Source organism: Canis lupus, chromosome 1 (assembly GCF_048164855.1).
Source record: "Canis lupus baileyi chromosome 1, mCanLup2.hap1, whole genome shotgun sequence".
Classification (NCBI taxonomy): Eukaryota; Metazoa; Chordata; class Mammalia; order Carnivora; family Canidae; genus Canis; species Canis lupus.
The window spans coordinates 36628971-36644541 of record NC_132838.1 but is presented as its reverse complement, the minus strand read 5'-3'; the positions used below and the strand labels follow the sequence as shown (position 1 = coordinate 36644541).

At 41.2% G+C, this 15571-nt stretch overlaps 1 protein-coding gene across 6 annotated transcripts in view; it reads right to left on the bottom strand.

Annotated features, from left to right (window-relative positions):
- UTRN (utrophin) overlaps nucleotides 1–15571 on the bottom strand; it is a 497949-nt gene that overhangs the window by 448574 nt on the left and 33804 nt on the right. The window contains exon 1 of one of the 6 annotated variants that reach the window (XM_072826599.1): nucleotides 5707–5773. The exons of the other annotated variants lie outside the window; for them this stretch is intronic. Coding sequence (XP_072682700.1) covers nucleotides 5707–5758 — 52 coding nt within the window. The 5' untranslated portion in view covers nucleotides 5759–5773. Of the gene's footprint in view, nucleotides 1–5706; nucleotides 5774–15571 lie in introns of those variants that run through there. 6 annotated transcript variants of the gene reach the window in all.

Genomic DNA, 15571 nt, shown 5'->3' with positions numbered 1-15571 from the left:
TTTAATGGGCTCAGTGATTTCTCATGAGATTGTTTTCCCAAAGCATGAAGATATAAATAAAATCTGAAATCATGCCTTTGTTTCCATATTAGTATATTAATGGAATGGAATGACATTATAATCAACAAAATTACATTAGGGAGAGTTAAGCTAAAATCCTTACCATTGAAGAGCTTAGAATTTATCCCCAATCACATAGAGGCTGACCTCAGACACAGACTTTAAGAACATGCCAGTGAAGGAGGAAAGAAATCATATTTTAAGTATTATTAGTTTTATTCCCTAGCATGCAAATAGCCAAAGATACCTACTTGGAATAATGAATTAAAAGAAAAACTCCTAGAAGTTGTATTTCAAGATTAAATTATAAATGTCCTTGCCATTATCTCAGGAAAACTGCACAAAAGTAGTTGAGATTCAGAAGTAAGGAACAAGTACCATCAAATCCCTTAAGGTGATGGGTAGAGAGAGATGGTGGGTGCACACTTCCACTCCCTACATCCAGACAGGTGAGGAGGGCTTTGAGCAGGAACCTGGATTCCCTCCCAGGGCAGCCTTGGTGTGTGCATATGTGTGTGTGTCTGTGCACATGTATGTTTATTCATGTGTAGCAGGGTTTCTCACAAGCAATGCTACTTCCAAACAGAAATGGCCACAACCTGGAATCAACAGAGGTGAGGTCCCCAGGAACTGACATGATCCGCGTTAGAACAGGCGAACACTACATGGCTGTTTTGAGTGATGCCAAGACTTTGTAGAAGCCAGGATCCAGTCTGCCAGGCCAGTAGAAGGAGCCCCAAAGTACCGGCTGCTTAAGGCAGGGGTACATGGGACATCCACTCAAGAAACAAGCAACTCACTCTAGCAGAAGAAAGGAAGGTCACTGCTTGGGTTCTTCAGAGAGCAGGAATAGTTACTTAAGGGGACATAAAAAGAGTTGCATAAAATAACCACACAAATACTTTAAAAGGAAAGAGGAATTTTTAAACATTACTTAAAAGGGAAGAAAATGGAAGTGATTTTTCTGAAGTTTCTGCATGTTCTGTTTTTATAAATCAGGTGAAAAAGAAATATTGCCATCCCTTTAGCACAAGAAATTAATGAACACTCACTAAAAGAAGAGAGATGAGCTGATGTGGAAGACATCATCCGAGCAGAGGTTAACAGCGGAGCAGGACAGCGAGGGGAACCAGACCGGCTCTCACATCCAACGAGCACAGTCCGGGCGACAGGCCCAGCCGATGTAGAGGGAAGTGTCCCTGTCTACGATGGGGGCAGAATGAAAATCTGTGGCTCTGGGGCAGATCCCAAAGCTGGAGAAAGGAACTCCACAGGGGAGTAGACAGCTGTGGCCAGGTGAAAGGGGCTCTTTCAGATACAAAGGTGGACTCATTTTGAAAAGTAGAGGCGATAGCACTAACAACAGTGCAGAGCAGAGGTCAACAAGTGATTTTGCTTATAGTGCATCTGCTGGCATTGTGAGAAAAACTCTAGTTTCAGAGGGTTCTAGTAACACCAAGCTTCATGAGAAGGTATGAAGAAAAGCGTGGGAAAAGCACGCTTTCTTAGCAGAAAAAAACATTTAGTGGGAGAAGTGACCTAAGTCACACACCCATAGGGCACACCAGCCTGTGGATCCAGATGCAAACTCTTAACACCTGGCCCCTCAGTCACTTGCAGTGACAATCTCAAGCCCATGTCTTCTGTTTGGAGCTCTGATGCCCTTATGTAAATCCGAGGATGCTGGCCACTCAGGAAGATATGGGTATTAACACATGTGAGTCATCTGTATATTCCTCCCAAAGCTGATACCACACCAAGATAGCCCTGTCTAATTATGGCCACGCCCACCCAAACTGCCACGGGTCCTCCCTCTCAACTTAGGAATGAGGTGCAATCATCTGCTTGTGACCACTTAGGGCTGAGCGTGGGGAGAAGACGAAGGAAGAATCCAGGTAATAACTAGGCAGAACCAGTGCCGAGGAACTGACCAGGAGTGTGTTCATCAGCTCCAGGATTTCTGAGATGATAGCATTTCCAAGGGGTAACCAGGTAAGGGAGAGGAAAAGCAAGTACTGGCTATCAGTCAAGAATTTATGAGCCATGGGACGTAGCAACAAGGTCTCAAGGGGAAATGGGGGAGGGGGGCAAGCCAGGTTTACTGAGCGCCTACTCTGTTCCATGCATTGTGGCGAGAACCAGTTCCGAAGCCAGGCAGAGTGACGCAACACCAAGTGCCACAGAAGGGTGTGCTGGGACACTCACGATCCCTGCGGGGATCCAGCTAAAGCACCGAGACAGGCTGGAGCCTGTAAAAAGGGAAAGGAGAGGGCAGAGGCTGAACAAACACGGTGGGAGTGATCACTTCGGAGGGCAAGAAATGTACAAGCAGCCTATTGTTAAAGTAGTCTAAGAAGTCACAAAGAACAGAGAGGAAGATCGGAGGGTGGAACTTGGAAACAATTCCAGAAGGTACAAAGGAGAAAACACTGATCTAGAAACAAAGCAAAAACAAAAAACAGGCCCTCTTATCCCAGGGCAGCCCCTGGTGGTGAACAGGCCATGCCCAACCATGCAGCCTGGGATCACTTAGGTACCATTCCACACAAAGCTCAACTTTCCATAAAATGTTTCCCCTTGGGGAATGTCCATGAGTAAACCTGTCTATCTATGAAAGTATAAATAAAGCGAATATAACAGACTTGGTCTTAAATCGGAAACATTGGACTAAAATATCTTCCTGAAGGTTGCCAACTCAGTAGAGGGCTGGAGGCCCTTATGTCCCTACTGGAACAGGAATATGTAACTGCTCAGTAAAGACTCGCCGACACTGGGGACCCTAATCTTCACGGTTTCTTCACATTTATTGTTACTGATGCCTGCAAAGTTCCTACAAATTAAGCTGGGCCAGTATCAACTCCCATTTGAAAGATGAAATGACTGCATCTCATGACACCAAATGAAACCCAAGTTCGCTCTGGATGTTCTCAACCTCAGAATCAGAATCAGACAGCTCCCAGCCCCAGAGCTTTTCTGTTCACTGATCATGAGCCTCCCAAAGCAGCTCGCTGACGTTCAAGGGCAATGACCGAACCAGCATGGAGCCCAGGGAGTCCCAGGTCAGCTTCCTAAAAGTAAGTGATACTATATAATATTTCCTCTCTTCCTCAGAGTCATAGCCAAAAATCATATGAAACCAAGAGGAAATTATGTTCCTCAACAGCAGGAAGGTTCCAAGTATCAGGTAGCAGCAATAGCTGCTGAAAGCCAGTCCTGCCCCACCCCAGTCCAAACTGGCATAAACATCAGCCTCCGAATCTTGTGGCCGCTCACAGGGGAGTCTTCCAGCCACAAAAGGACAAAAGGACCTAACACTGCTGCTCCAGAGGGCATCACAACCATACCCTGAAGGAAGAAGGTGCGGACTCTTCACAAGAGCTACTAATCTGACCCCCTCCACACCGGAAAGAGTGGGGAGGAAAAGGAAATGAAAGCAAGTGACTCTAGGTTCTGGATTTCATATGCAAGAATAGCCAGCAACAGGTGCAGCGTTCTGGTGAAATTAAGCCTCTCACATGCCTTTTGCCTCTGCAGCACAAAGAGCCAAGCCCAGAAACCTAACATTAGCAGTGATGTCAGAAGTGCAAATCATCATCATTTTCTCACCAGTAGCAATTTAAAAAAAAAAATTACCACACAGACCACAAAATATGTCTCTCTGCTGACACGTGAGTTCTTTCACATAGCCCTCTACCCCAGTTTACTCCAAAATAATTTAAATGTTGATCATACTAAAATTTTTTTCATGCCTAGTGACTAGCATGGCATCCGGTATATAGTAGGTGGGTAACATATACTTACCAAATGAATGAATGAAACAACAATAAAAAGTTGTCTCCACAAATAAAGATAAAGTCTTACCTTCAGAGTAGTATGCCAATGAGTTTTTTCCCCATTTCCTCAGAGAACAGAAAGTTGGAATCGAGAGCCAAGAGCAAGAGCTATCACTAAGAACAGATCAGGACTTGTCAACCATCCATCTCCTGGCTGATACCAAGAAGGCCTGTCGGCCACCCCTTGGCATTAAACAGACCTACACACAAGCAATCTCATTTGGAGGAGACCAAATAGGGAAAACAGTCATTATTATTTGAGCAATTCAGCCTTTAGATTTTCCCTTCTTCCAACATGCCATGTCACATAGCATTTTCCACCTGCCATTACTACAAAATATACAAAATAAATTTTGTTGTGTAATCTTTCTAATAAGATAAAAGTAACCCACCGGTAATATGTTACAGAAAATGTGCTAAATGTGACATGTATGAGATAAATAGGAGTGTGGATGAGATATAGTAGAGATGAAGCACTACAGACACAGTGGTGAACAAGAAAATCTTGGTCCCTGCCCTTGCGGAGATCACAGTCTGGGGGACTTATCAACAACCAAGTCAACAAAGCAATTGGTATTGTGCCTAGCATGCTAAAACAAACAACAGGACAAGTGGTAGGAGAAAAACAGGCTGAAAACTACTTTCAGACAGGCAGTCACGACAGGCATCTCCAAAGAGATGCAATTAATCCAGTGCCCAATTCCAGAAAGAATAGGAGGGTCTAGTCAAAAGCTGACGAGGAAAGAAGGCAGAGGAAAGAACCTATAAAGAGGCTGTACCCAGAGCTGCAAACTGGCCATGGATGGGGCCATGGATGGGGCCATGGGCAGTGAGAGAAGAGGTGCATCATAAATATGGAAATGGCATCTTACCACATGATTCACCCAAGATGCCTTTGAAATTACACACACTTTCCCTTGGCTGGGAATCTTTCTCTTCCACACTCTCCTCTGCCACCTCACAGGTTCCTCCTCTGGAAAACATTCCCTTATCCTCCAGGGAAAAGCAAAGGTGCCAGGACTTAATCCCTCCTGACTGTGGTCCCATGGCACCTAATATGTGACATTATTATACCTCTTACCACACTGTGCTGAATCACTGTGTTCGAGGACCCATAAAGCAGGGATCTTGCCTTATTTGCCTTTGTTTCCCAGCAGTCCATAAGGAACTTGGTCCCAACAGATAGGAAATGAAGTGAATGAATGAACAAACCAAAAGAGGAATGAACAAATAAATGAATGCAGGAGCACCACCAGCATTAATTCATTACCCAATGTTGGAAATTTGGAGCATCATCATGGATACAGTTCACAACCCTATGAATATGAGAGAATATGTTGGGGGCAGCATGATTTTTATCCCCCCATGACTGTCATACAACAAACACTTTTGGGCAAATCTTGCATCACAGAATAAAGATGGAATAATTTTCACAGAGTATCATTAGACACTGGCACTAATTCAAACACACTTATAAGCATGCTTCAAGTGCCAGGCCCTGCATGAGGCTGTCAGGTCAGCAGTGGCCCTATCCATGAAGATCTACAATGCCAGTAAGCAGAGCAAATCATACTTCTGAAACGCTGTTAATGACGGACATTGTAAGGTTCTTTACATGTAACTAACTTCCTTCATAATATTGAGAGAAGAAAATTTTAATTCCAAGATCATCCAGAGGAGAAAATAATTTAGAATCTGTTGCTCAGTAATATTCACACTAATTCTTGGCTCACTGAGTCATGCCTGGGCTTCCTGTCTACAACGACTGGGCAGAAATTCAAGCAACCATAACATTCTAAACAAGGGTTCATACCTGCCTGTGACTCTTTGTCGTCTCCATGTATAGAATCAGATGTCACTTCCATTTCTCGTTGATTCAGCACATCCTTCAAAGGTGGTTAAGATTCATAAACCAACCATGCATATTTTCTGAAGTCACAAAGATATATGGACCCCCTCCGCTAGAGAGTGTGCTTTGATGGAGTCAAATTGAAAAGCAGAAGCAAACAGCATGGGAACTGTGGAGAAAGGAGTCCCTGCCCAACTGCCCAGACCAGAATGGTCACATTCCTGACTCTGTGCACAGCCCAATCCCAGTCTACTCCATCTAAGCCTCTGCCAGGCTGTGGAGCCTGTGGCCTTAAAATCCACAGGTGTGGGATCCCTGGGTGGCGCAGCGGTTTGGCGCCTGCCTTTGGCCCAGGGCGCGATCCTGGAGATCCGGGATCGAATCCCACGTCGGGCTCCCGGTGCATGGAGCCTGCTTCTCCCTCTGCCTGTGTCTCTGCCTCTCTCTCTCTCACTGTGTGCCTATCATGAATAAATAAAAATTAAAAAAAAAAAAATCCACAGGTGTGACAGCACTTACCTGCCTAGGAACAGCAAGGTAAGGTATGCATTTCTACAAACATCACCATTCAAAATGCTCAAAATACACAGGAGCCAAGCACTTCCTCAACTGTCCTTAGGTTTTCCATAAATTAGATCATTAGGTTGTACACCTAAAACTAGTAGGATGTTATATGTCAATTATATCTCAAAAAAAAGAGTATGTCAAGAATATCTAATAGTTGAACTGTATAGTAACTATTAAACTTGTAAATGTCCCTTGATAATTTTTATAGTTGTTTTATATTGAAACTAATGAAATAAATATTTCTATTTATTATAAAAAATAACTTTTAATAATTCTGTTTATTTTGAATTGTCTTTTATTCCTTTTCCCCATGAGTAAAAATATGTTCAACCCATTGAAGAGAGAATATGAGCATTCTTTGGTATACCAAATGTTTATATCTCATGATAATGATATAGATTAGAGTTTTTATTCTTTATTCTTATCACCGCCCCCCCTACTTTTTTTTAATTCCCACTGTCCCCTTTGGCAGCGTGGTACACCAGACCAATGTTTTTAAATGCATAAAATAAAGCAGATGGCATTATAAAGGAAAACCAATTATATTGAAATTCACTTACAAAATAGTAAAAAGACCTGTGACAGAGTAATCTTTGTTTTTTATGATTACATTCAAAGTCATGATCCAACAGTTGGGTCCATACATGTTGTGCAGGGATGATGAGCCAGATGATTTTTCAGCCGTAATATGAAGTGAAAATGGCTGTGATTTTTGTTGGTATTACAGCCAAAGTTACTACCAATCCTGTGTTTTATGATCTATGCTTGTAATAAAAGGAGATGCAAATTTTTGTTAGGAGTTAGCGAAATAGCTAATTGTTTTTCCTGTCCAAGTTCATGGACCCCTTGCATTGTAATAACCCGTGATGAAGCTGATGGTTTAAGATGTACATTTATATTCTTAGAGCTTTGGCAATGACAGCAGTATGTCATGAAGAATATTTTTATAGACAACAATTTGAAATGGAAATAAATTTCAAAAGAAAATTCTATTTCAAAAGGATCACCACAGTAAGTTTAGTTAACAGCCATCAACACACATAGTTAGAATTTTTTTTCCTTCTGATGAGAACTTTAAGACCTACTCTCTTAGTAACATTCAAATATGCAATACGGTATTGTCAACTATAGTCACCATGCTATATATTAATCCTCAAGACTTACTTATCTTAAAACTGGAAGTTTGAACTTTTTGATTACCTCCACCCATTCCCGCCCAATCCTACTCCCTGCCTCTGGCAACCACTGATCTTTTCTCTGTATCTATGAGTTTGGGTTTGTTTGGGTTTTTTTAGATTCCACATATAAATGAGATCATACAGTATTTGGCCTTTGTCTGGTATCTTTGTCTGACTTATTCCACTTAACAAAATGCCCTCAATGTTCATACACATTGTTGCGAATTTTTGCAGGATTTCCTTCTTCTATGGCTAAATAAGATTCCAGTGTGTATGTGCATGTGTGTACATCTTCTTTATCTATTCATCCACTGACAGAAACTTAGGTTGTTTCCATGTCTTTAATGACATCAAGCACTTTTTTGACATATTCTTAATAATGATGAAACTTGGGCAGCCCCGGTGGCTCAGCGGTTTAGCGCCGCCTTCAGCCCAGGGCCTGATCCTGGAGACCCGGGATCGAGTCCCACGTCAGGCTCCCTGCCTGGAGCCTGCTTCTCCCTCTGCCTCTGTGTGTGTGTGTGTGTGTGTGTGTGTGTGTGTGTGTGTGTGTCTCATGAATAAATAAATAAAACCCTTTAAAAAAATAATGATGAAACTTCTCTAACTTCTTTCCAGAAAGACACATCTTTGAGCCAATGAGCCCCTGGGATTTGTAAAATGAGGATATGAGCCAGACAAGGTTACAAAATATATTACACTCTTTTCTACCAGATGTTTCCATAGTTACAACCTATCAACTGAAGATTCACCCCATCTCATCTCTGTAACAGCTCTGTGAATATATGCACATACTCCCTGGAGGAGTAACAGAGTAATCATTAACATCTTACTATGAGTTTCTTTAATCAGCCAACCATTAATATCCACCTCACCAATTAAAAAAAAAAAAAAAAAAAAGGAGCTCTGGTAAGAAAGGAGAGTCCAGGCCTGGATGGAGTTAGAAGACCAGTGAACAGCATTCAGAGGCTGGGTCACCAGAAAAAAGTTCAGAGAAGGTACAAAAATCAAATTTTGCAGAACCTCAATGACAGCCAGCAGGCCCCAGCTGTGTGATGAGAACTGCTCTGGAAGATTAAATACCACAGCTTTTCTCTCACACAAATTAAGACAGTTTGGGGCCAATTCAGTTCAGCAGCTCCAGTTATATTCAGTAACCTTCTCACTCTCACCAAAAGGAAAACAAACAAGATAGAAAAGATACTCCCAACCTTGCTCTCTTCTTCTTCCCACTTCCCTTCTGCCTACCCCTCTCCCGTTTTCTGCTGACACTCAGGACTTGGGAGCCCAAGGTCTGCCTGCTTTAATTCACAGGCAGGAGTCACATCTCTTTCAGCATATTAACAAAACCCCCTCAACCTCACACAGTAAATATAAACCTAAAGTTTTTCTATAAGTTCAGATGCCCCACCATTCCCACCAGAACATTTGCTGGAAATCTGTGAAAGCATTTCTTGCCAGGTACTTAGCCAGTAGAAAACCATCAACCACCAAATGAGATCTGAAGGAAAGTGAGCAAAAAGTTCTCCCTCAATGTCCCAGGTAGCCGAAGCATACTGAGTTTGGGACTGCTACTTAATCTTAAGAAAGTCATTTCCTTCCTCCTTGACTCCGTTTCCTCAATTACCAGGCAACAGAAGTGGAGAAGATGATCCCTTAAAACATCTTTCAGGGATGCCTGAATGGCTCAGTGTTTGATTATCTGCCTTCGGCTCAGGGCATGATCCCAGGGTCCTGGGATCAAGTCCCACATCAGGCTCCCCATGGGGAGTCTACTTTTCCCTCTGCCTATGTCTCTGCCTCTCTGTCCTCTCATGAATAAATAAACAAGATCTAAAAAAAAATCTAGCTCTAAAATTCTGTGAAGGTCCATGTTGCCACAATAAGCCATCCATGGTGATACATGAGAGAGAAGAGCAGAAGAAGGCCATTTATTACCAAAAAAGAAGTTTATAAGTCAGGAAATGCTGGGAAGAGACCATTTCAGCTTGAAGGTCTGCTTGCTTCTAGGGCTCACTCAAAATGTTCAGTTCCTTACATTTGTATTTCATTACAAGCACAACATGTGAAATGTCTAAGAGAAAATATTCCCATAATCACTAGCAGTACAGAAAGTATGTGGCTGTAATGTGAGGAGAAGCTTGTCTCAGAATAATTGGGACATTTACAATTCACATGCACAATAAATGATTGTTAAAAGTTTGTCCCGCCCCAGCATAAGGAAGGTATACAAAACATTACAATAACCATACCTAAACTGCGGCTAGAAACCGGTGCTGAGAAAAGACAACTACTAAAAAAATTTAGGGGACCATATTATTCACAGAGGCTTATGTGACTGCCAAAGAAATGATATTGTGCAGAATTTTCTACACTGTCAGTAGGATTTTTCAGCAAAATGATCTCCAAAGTAAATATCTCATTACATGAGATTTTTCTATCTCAATTTTTATCGAAGTGATAGATACATATAGTTGGTCTTTTTTTTTTTTTAATCAAATAGGATTATAATAAAATCCAGCAAACTGCCTCAGTCCTTCTTTCAAGGGCCTACCCCCTTCCATCTGTTAGCTATTTGTTCTGACATTTATGCATTTCTAAATATTGTACTTAGACTGCTATTTTCTGATTCTAAGTCAGACATTACTTACAAAATATTTGTTATGGTAATTCAAGATTTATCTCTGCTATATCTACTCTTACAGTCTCTATCCATTTTTTTATTTCTGGTATCATACAATTTCCAAGATTCCTTTCTTATTCTCAGAATCTGATTTTTTATAGCATTCATTTGTTTCAAAGATGCAATTATTGGGGATCCCTGGGTGGCTCAGGGGTTTAGCGCCTGCCTTTGGCCTTGGGGCGTGATCCTGGAGTCCTGGGATCAAGTCCCATATCGGGCTCTCTGCATGGGACCTGCTTCTCCCTCTGCCTGCGTCTCTGCCCTCCCCCCCGCCATGAATAAATAAATAAATAAAATCTTTTTAAAAATGCAATTATTTTCCCACTTCTCTGAGGATATTTGTTATATTTTAGATCATTTCCCGCTCTTTCCCCTAAGTTTCTTTTTCCTGTTGGCTTGAGTAATGGAAGCTTTCCTCAAACCTCTGACTCCTGGCAGCACCTCACATTTCAAAATGAGACAGTCAAATGCTCAAGTTTTATGTACTTGGGTGTCACCTGGCAACTGTGGACTCAAGTAGGTAATCAAATTCCATCCTATAACTATACTATCCTCCCAATAAAAGCATCCTCTGACTTGAGGCTGGTATAGCTTCAGGACGTCTGGGATTTCCCAGTCTTGGTGTCCCTTCATCTTCTTGATGTCAAACCAGAACCTCGCCATTCTCTCTGGGCCAGGGATCCCAAGACAAGAGTTCAATTTCTCCAGAGAATATACAAATCCATATTCTCCTATGCAGGTAGGGAAGAAGAGAAAAGATCTGGGAGTCGAGGCACACTGTTTACAGATCTGAACCAAACTGCTAGTTTTTAGCCCCAATAAACTCCCATTTCCCCCTAACCCAACCTCAGGTAGTACTAGTTACTCCGAATTAGGGGGCTTACAATGTATGAAGGGTGCAACAGAAAGCCGCCTGTCACCACCCTTTTCCCTGGACCCCTCAGTAGTTACCACTCTGCTATCATCTTCCAACATGCCTTGCCCATTCAAAGCCACTTTGTCTCTACCTCCCTTTGACTGTATTTGTTTATTCCTCTTTTTTGTTATTTTGCTGTAATTATAGTGTCATTACAGCAGCAAGCAGTGACAAACGCATATCTACTCTTCCACTTTTAACTACAAGTTCTGTTCTCTTCAATTTATTCTTAGGAAGAGTCCAAAAATGGTCTTATTACTATAAGCCAGGCACTGGTTTCACATGGTGATAGTGTGCACGGAAGACTTGATTCTCACAGTCTCAAATTTCAGAAGACAATCTTGCTGAATATCTTATGATCAAAACCAGACTTTGCACAATAATATTCAAAACATCAGATGTAACTGTCAGCTAATTATTCTTTTCATGATTAGGTCCAACTTGGAATTTGAATTTAATATTTATAATATGATTCAGTCATTTCATATAGAGCAAAATTTTATAGATACAGCATCAAATTAAATTTTTTCCTTTATCTTTAAATGTGAGATTTTACTGTACATTCAGTAATTCAATCCAGCCAAATTACAGCTATTTGGGGACCTCAATTCACTTTACATACTGAAAATACTAAAATACATTAAAACTTTATTTGAAAATTCAAATAAGGGTAGCCCTGGTGGCTCAGTGGTTTAGTGCCACCTTCAGCCCAGGGCCTGATCCTGGAGACCCAGGATCAAGTCCCACATCAGGCTCCCTGCATGGAGCCTGCTTCTCCCTCTGCCTGTGCCTCTGCCTCTCTCTTTCTCTCTCTCTCTCTCTCTCTCTCTCTCTCAAATAAATAAATAAAGTCCTTTAAAAAAACACACACACACAGAAGTAATTCCCATCTGGGCTGAAAGGGAACATGCATGTTTTTAATAGTAACATTATGAAATACAGAAATAATTTTCCAAGACCTTCTTTTGAACCAGAAAGAACTTCACAGCTAAATGCCAATATTTCCCACAAAACCCAGTGAAACTGACTATGGGGACCTAAGGAGAATGGAAACTTCTCAGGTGAAGAAAGAAAAAGTTTGCCAGCAAATTCATAAAATTTCAAACTTTTGCCCAAATTACTTGGTTTGCAGCACCTGGGTGGCTCAGTCAGTTAAGCTACCAACTCTTGGTTTCAGCTCAGATCATGATCTCTGGTTCATGAGATGAGCCCTGTGTCCAGCTCCATACTCAATGCAGAGTCGGCTTGAGATTCTCTCTCCCTCTACCCCTCCCCCTGCTAGGTCTCAGTCTCTCTTCTCTTCTCTCTCTCTCTCTCTCCCCCGCCCCAATAAAGAAATAAATCTTTTCTTAAAAATTACTTGGTTTTGAAGCTCACATACAGCTTGTTTGATTAAGTCACTGGAAGTCCTAGAAGCCTTATTTTGCTCATATTGTGATATATCTTTAATGTATCACCAAAAGATAGAAAGCAAGAAATGCAATAAGGTCCTTCATTTTCTTAAATCTTTATATTTTGATTTAGCTGAAGTAAAAAAATAAAGGTAACTACTATTAGTAACTTCAAACATTAAAGCCAAATGAACATTAATGCTGTGCTCCATAGATTCTGATCCAGGAATACTTAGCAGTCCCTAACATTCAAAACAAAATATCCGAAAAATTTATTTCCTTGCTCTTTCCCACCATGTCATTAATTTGAGCTGTTTTGCTCTCATTCAAACAATAATAATTTTGTCAATTATAATAATCAATTGGTCTTAAGAGGAATAGAGATGAATGATGTTAAAATATTTACAAACAATATTTATGGCATTTAATCCACAATTTACCTTGTGGTCATGATAATTTAATAGCCTAGGAAAGGAAGTATAATCAATCCAATCACCAAATTTAAGAATTACCAAGTTTCCTGCATAACTACAAATCTCTTTTGTTAATCAGACCTTGAATCTCTAGGCAAATCAAAATAGTGCCACTCTCTACATTTAAACAGAATGTGCCTGGGACGCCTGGGTGGCTTAGTGGTTGAGCATCTGCCTTTGGCTCAGGGCACGATCTTAGAGTTCCAGGATCGAGTCCTGCATTGGGCTCCTCACGGGGAGCCTGCTTCTCCCTCTGCCTATGTCTCTGCCTCTGTGTCTCTCATGAATAAGTAAATAAAAATAAACAAACAGAATGTGTCTTCTAAAAAAGTCAAAATCTAATCCTCCCTGTACATATTCTATGACTTAAGCCTAAAGTGTTCTATTTGATAATCCTTGATACACATATCCAGTCCCTACATGTCAAACACTGTTCAATGGTGGTGACATGAAATGGTTCATGAAGTCCTTTAACTTTTTCTTCAACACTCTGCTCACCAAAGTATCAGTCTCATTTAACAGGTCCCCGAATGGAAAACATTTCTAAGTCAGTTTCTTTAATTCCCAATACCTACTAAGGAAAGACAGAAGCCCTAGATGGTAAGTCACTAGGGTGAGTTAAGTGGTTGAAATAAATCCCTGGCCCACAGAGTCACCTGCAGGACCACTGTGATAGGCCACTCACAAACTTTTGGGAATCAGCTGATAAAAGTACCCTGATGAGAGATGGTAAATCAGTGCACACATTCAATGGACGCTCACTAACATAGGACATGCTGTGGGGAGTCATAAAGACTTTGCCACACAAACATCCAGACAACTAAAGTCTTTACTTAACACACAGAAACAGCCAAACCCCAAACAAAAACCATACATGCTAAGCAACAGAAACCAGGTTCCATTCTTAAAAACTATATAGCTTTTTAGATTTTCTTACAACAAAATAACTTTGGACTAATTAGCTATAGTTAGTATTTGCTTGGAGTTAAAGACTAGGCACTGAGAAGCACTGCAGGGTAGTGACAGAGAGTGTGGCACAGCTATGCAGATTTAAATTCTAGCCCTGGTACTCGCTACCTGTGCTAGACTGGGTAATGTTCTTAGCTACTCTGTGCCTTGGTTTCCTGTCTGTGACATGGGAATGATAATACAAGTGCCACTTTCATAGGGAGAATTAAATGAATTCATATGTGTATGTATATATGTATATATGCATATATGTGTGTACAAACACACATACACATATATGGATATGTAAGGAAGGTGTGGGATGTGTGTATAAATAATATTAAAACAGGGGCACCTGGGTGGCTCAGTAGGTTAAGCAGCTGCCATTGGTTCAGGCCATGATCCCAGGGTCCTGGGATTGAGCCCCACATAAGGCTCCCTGCTGGACGGGCAGCCTGCTTCTCCCTCTCCAACGCTTGTACTCTCCCACTCTCTCCCTCTCTCTCTCAAATAAGTAAATAAAAATCTAAAAAAAAAATAGTAAGGGCATACATAGTAAGCATGCAAAAACCTATTCAAGCTACTTTTGTTACTATAATGCTTCTTATACACCAAATTACTTCATGTAGTGTTCAGGTTAGAGCTAAGCAAACACTAAACATGTACAAATGTATTTAACAGGATGAGTTAGAGATTATTTAAAATTGTCAGTGGATTCCCAACACCTGTGCCCATATGGCCACTGATGAACAATCAGCTTATCTGAGTTATTTGCACAGTACCTGCCCCCCTCACCCACTCCAGGAAGAGCCCATAAGAGAATCTGGTACATAAAGCACAAATAGAATCTCAGAGTTGGAAAAGTAGTTAACAGAGTTTAAACAGCAGACTCGGGTAAATGTTCCCAGTATTAAATGAGGCTTATGTGAATCCATCATCAGCCCGAATTATAACATTTTACACCATGACTGAGAGGAAGGGGTGGAAAACAGAGAGAGTGGCACTAATTTCTCTGATTAATGTTTTTGCATTAATTTGTTTTGATCAATGCCTGTACCTCTCTAAGCCTTCCTATGAGAAACTGTCCTTTGCTCCTGAATGCCCCTCCTTGCCTGGGTTTATATCCTTCCTCCATCTCCTGCTGCACCCTCCCCGCAACTCCTGACCCTATTAAATCCAACCACAATGTCAAACTGTGTCTGCCTGAGCATCAGCCATGTGCCAGCAAATCAGAGGCTGGCATGGGTCAAAGTCCATGCAGCCAGACCAGGTGACTTGGCCCAAGAGATGTAGTGGCTATCTCCCTCAACAACCTGTAGAGAGTCAAGAGCAAATGATGCAAGGGGAAAGGATGGCCAAGAATGAAAGCAGGAAATAACAGTAATAATGACAAGGACAAAAGAGCCTCTATCTGTGCTAGCCCATTGCAGCAACTCTGCAGATCCATTCAAATGTAGCAGAACCACTAAGTTTCTTCTCCTTAGTGCCCAGAGGTTACATTTTTTTAAAACTGACTTTAAATAACTTGAGTCCAAAAACTGATGATAGATACAATGTCTCCAATAAATCTTACATAAAATTCTACAGGAAACCCTACTAGACTCCCTTACTCACAGAAAGGATGAAGACAAGAGAAAGGGGCACAAGGATATTAGTAAACCAAATTACTCTTG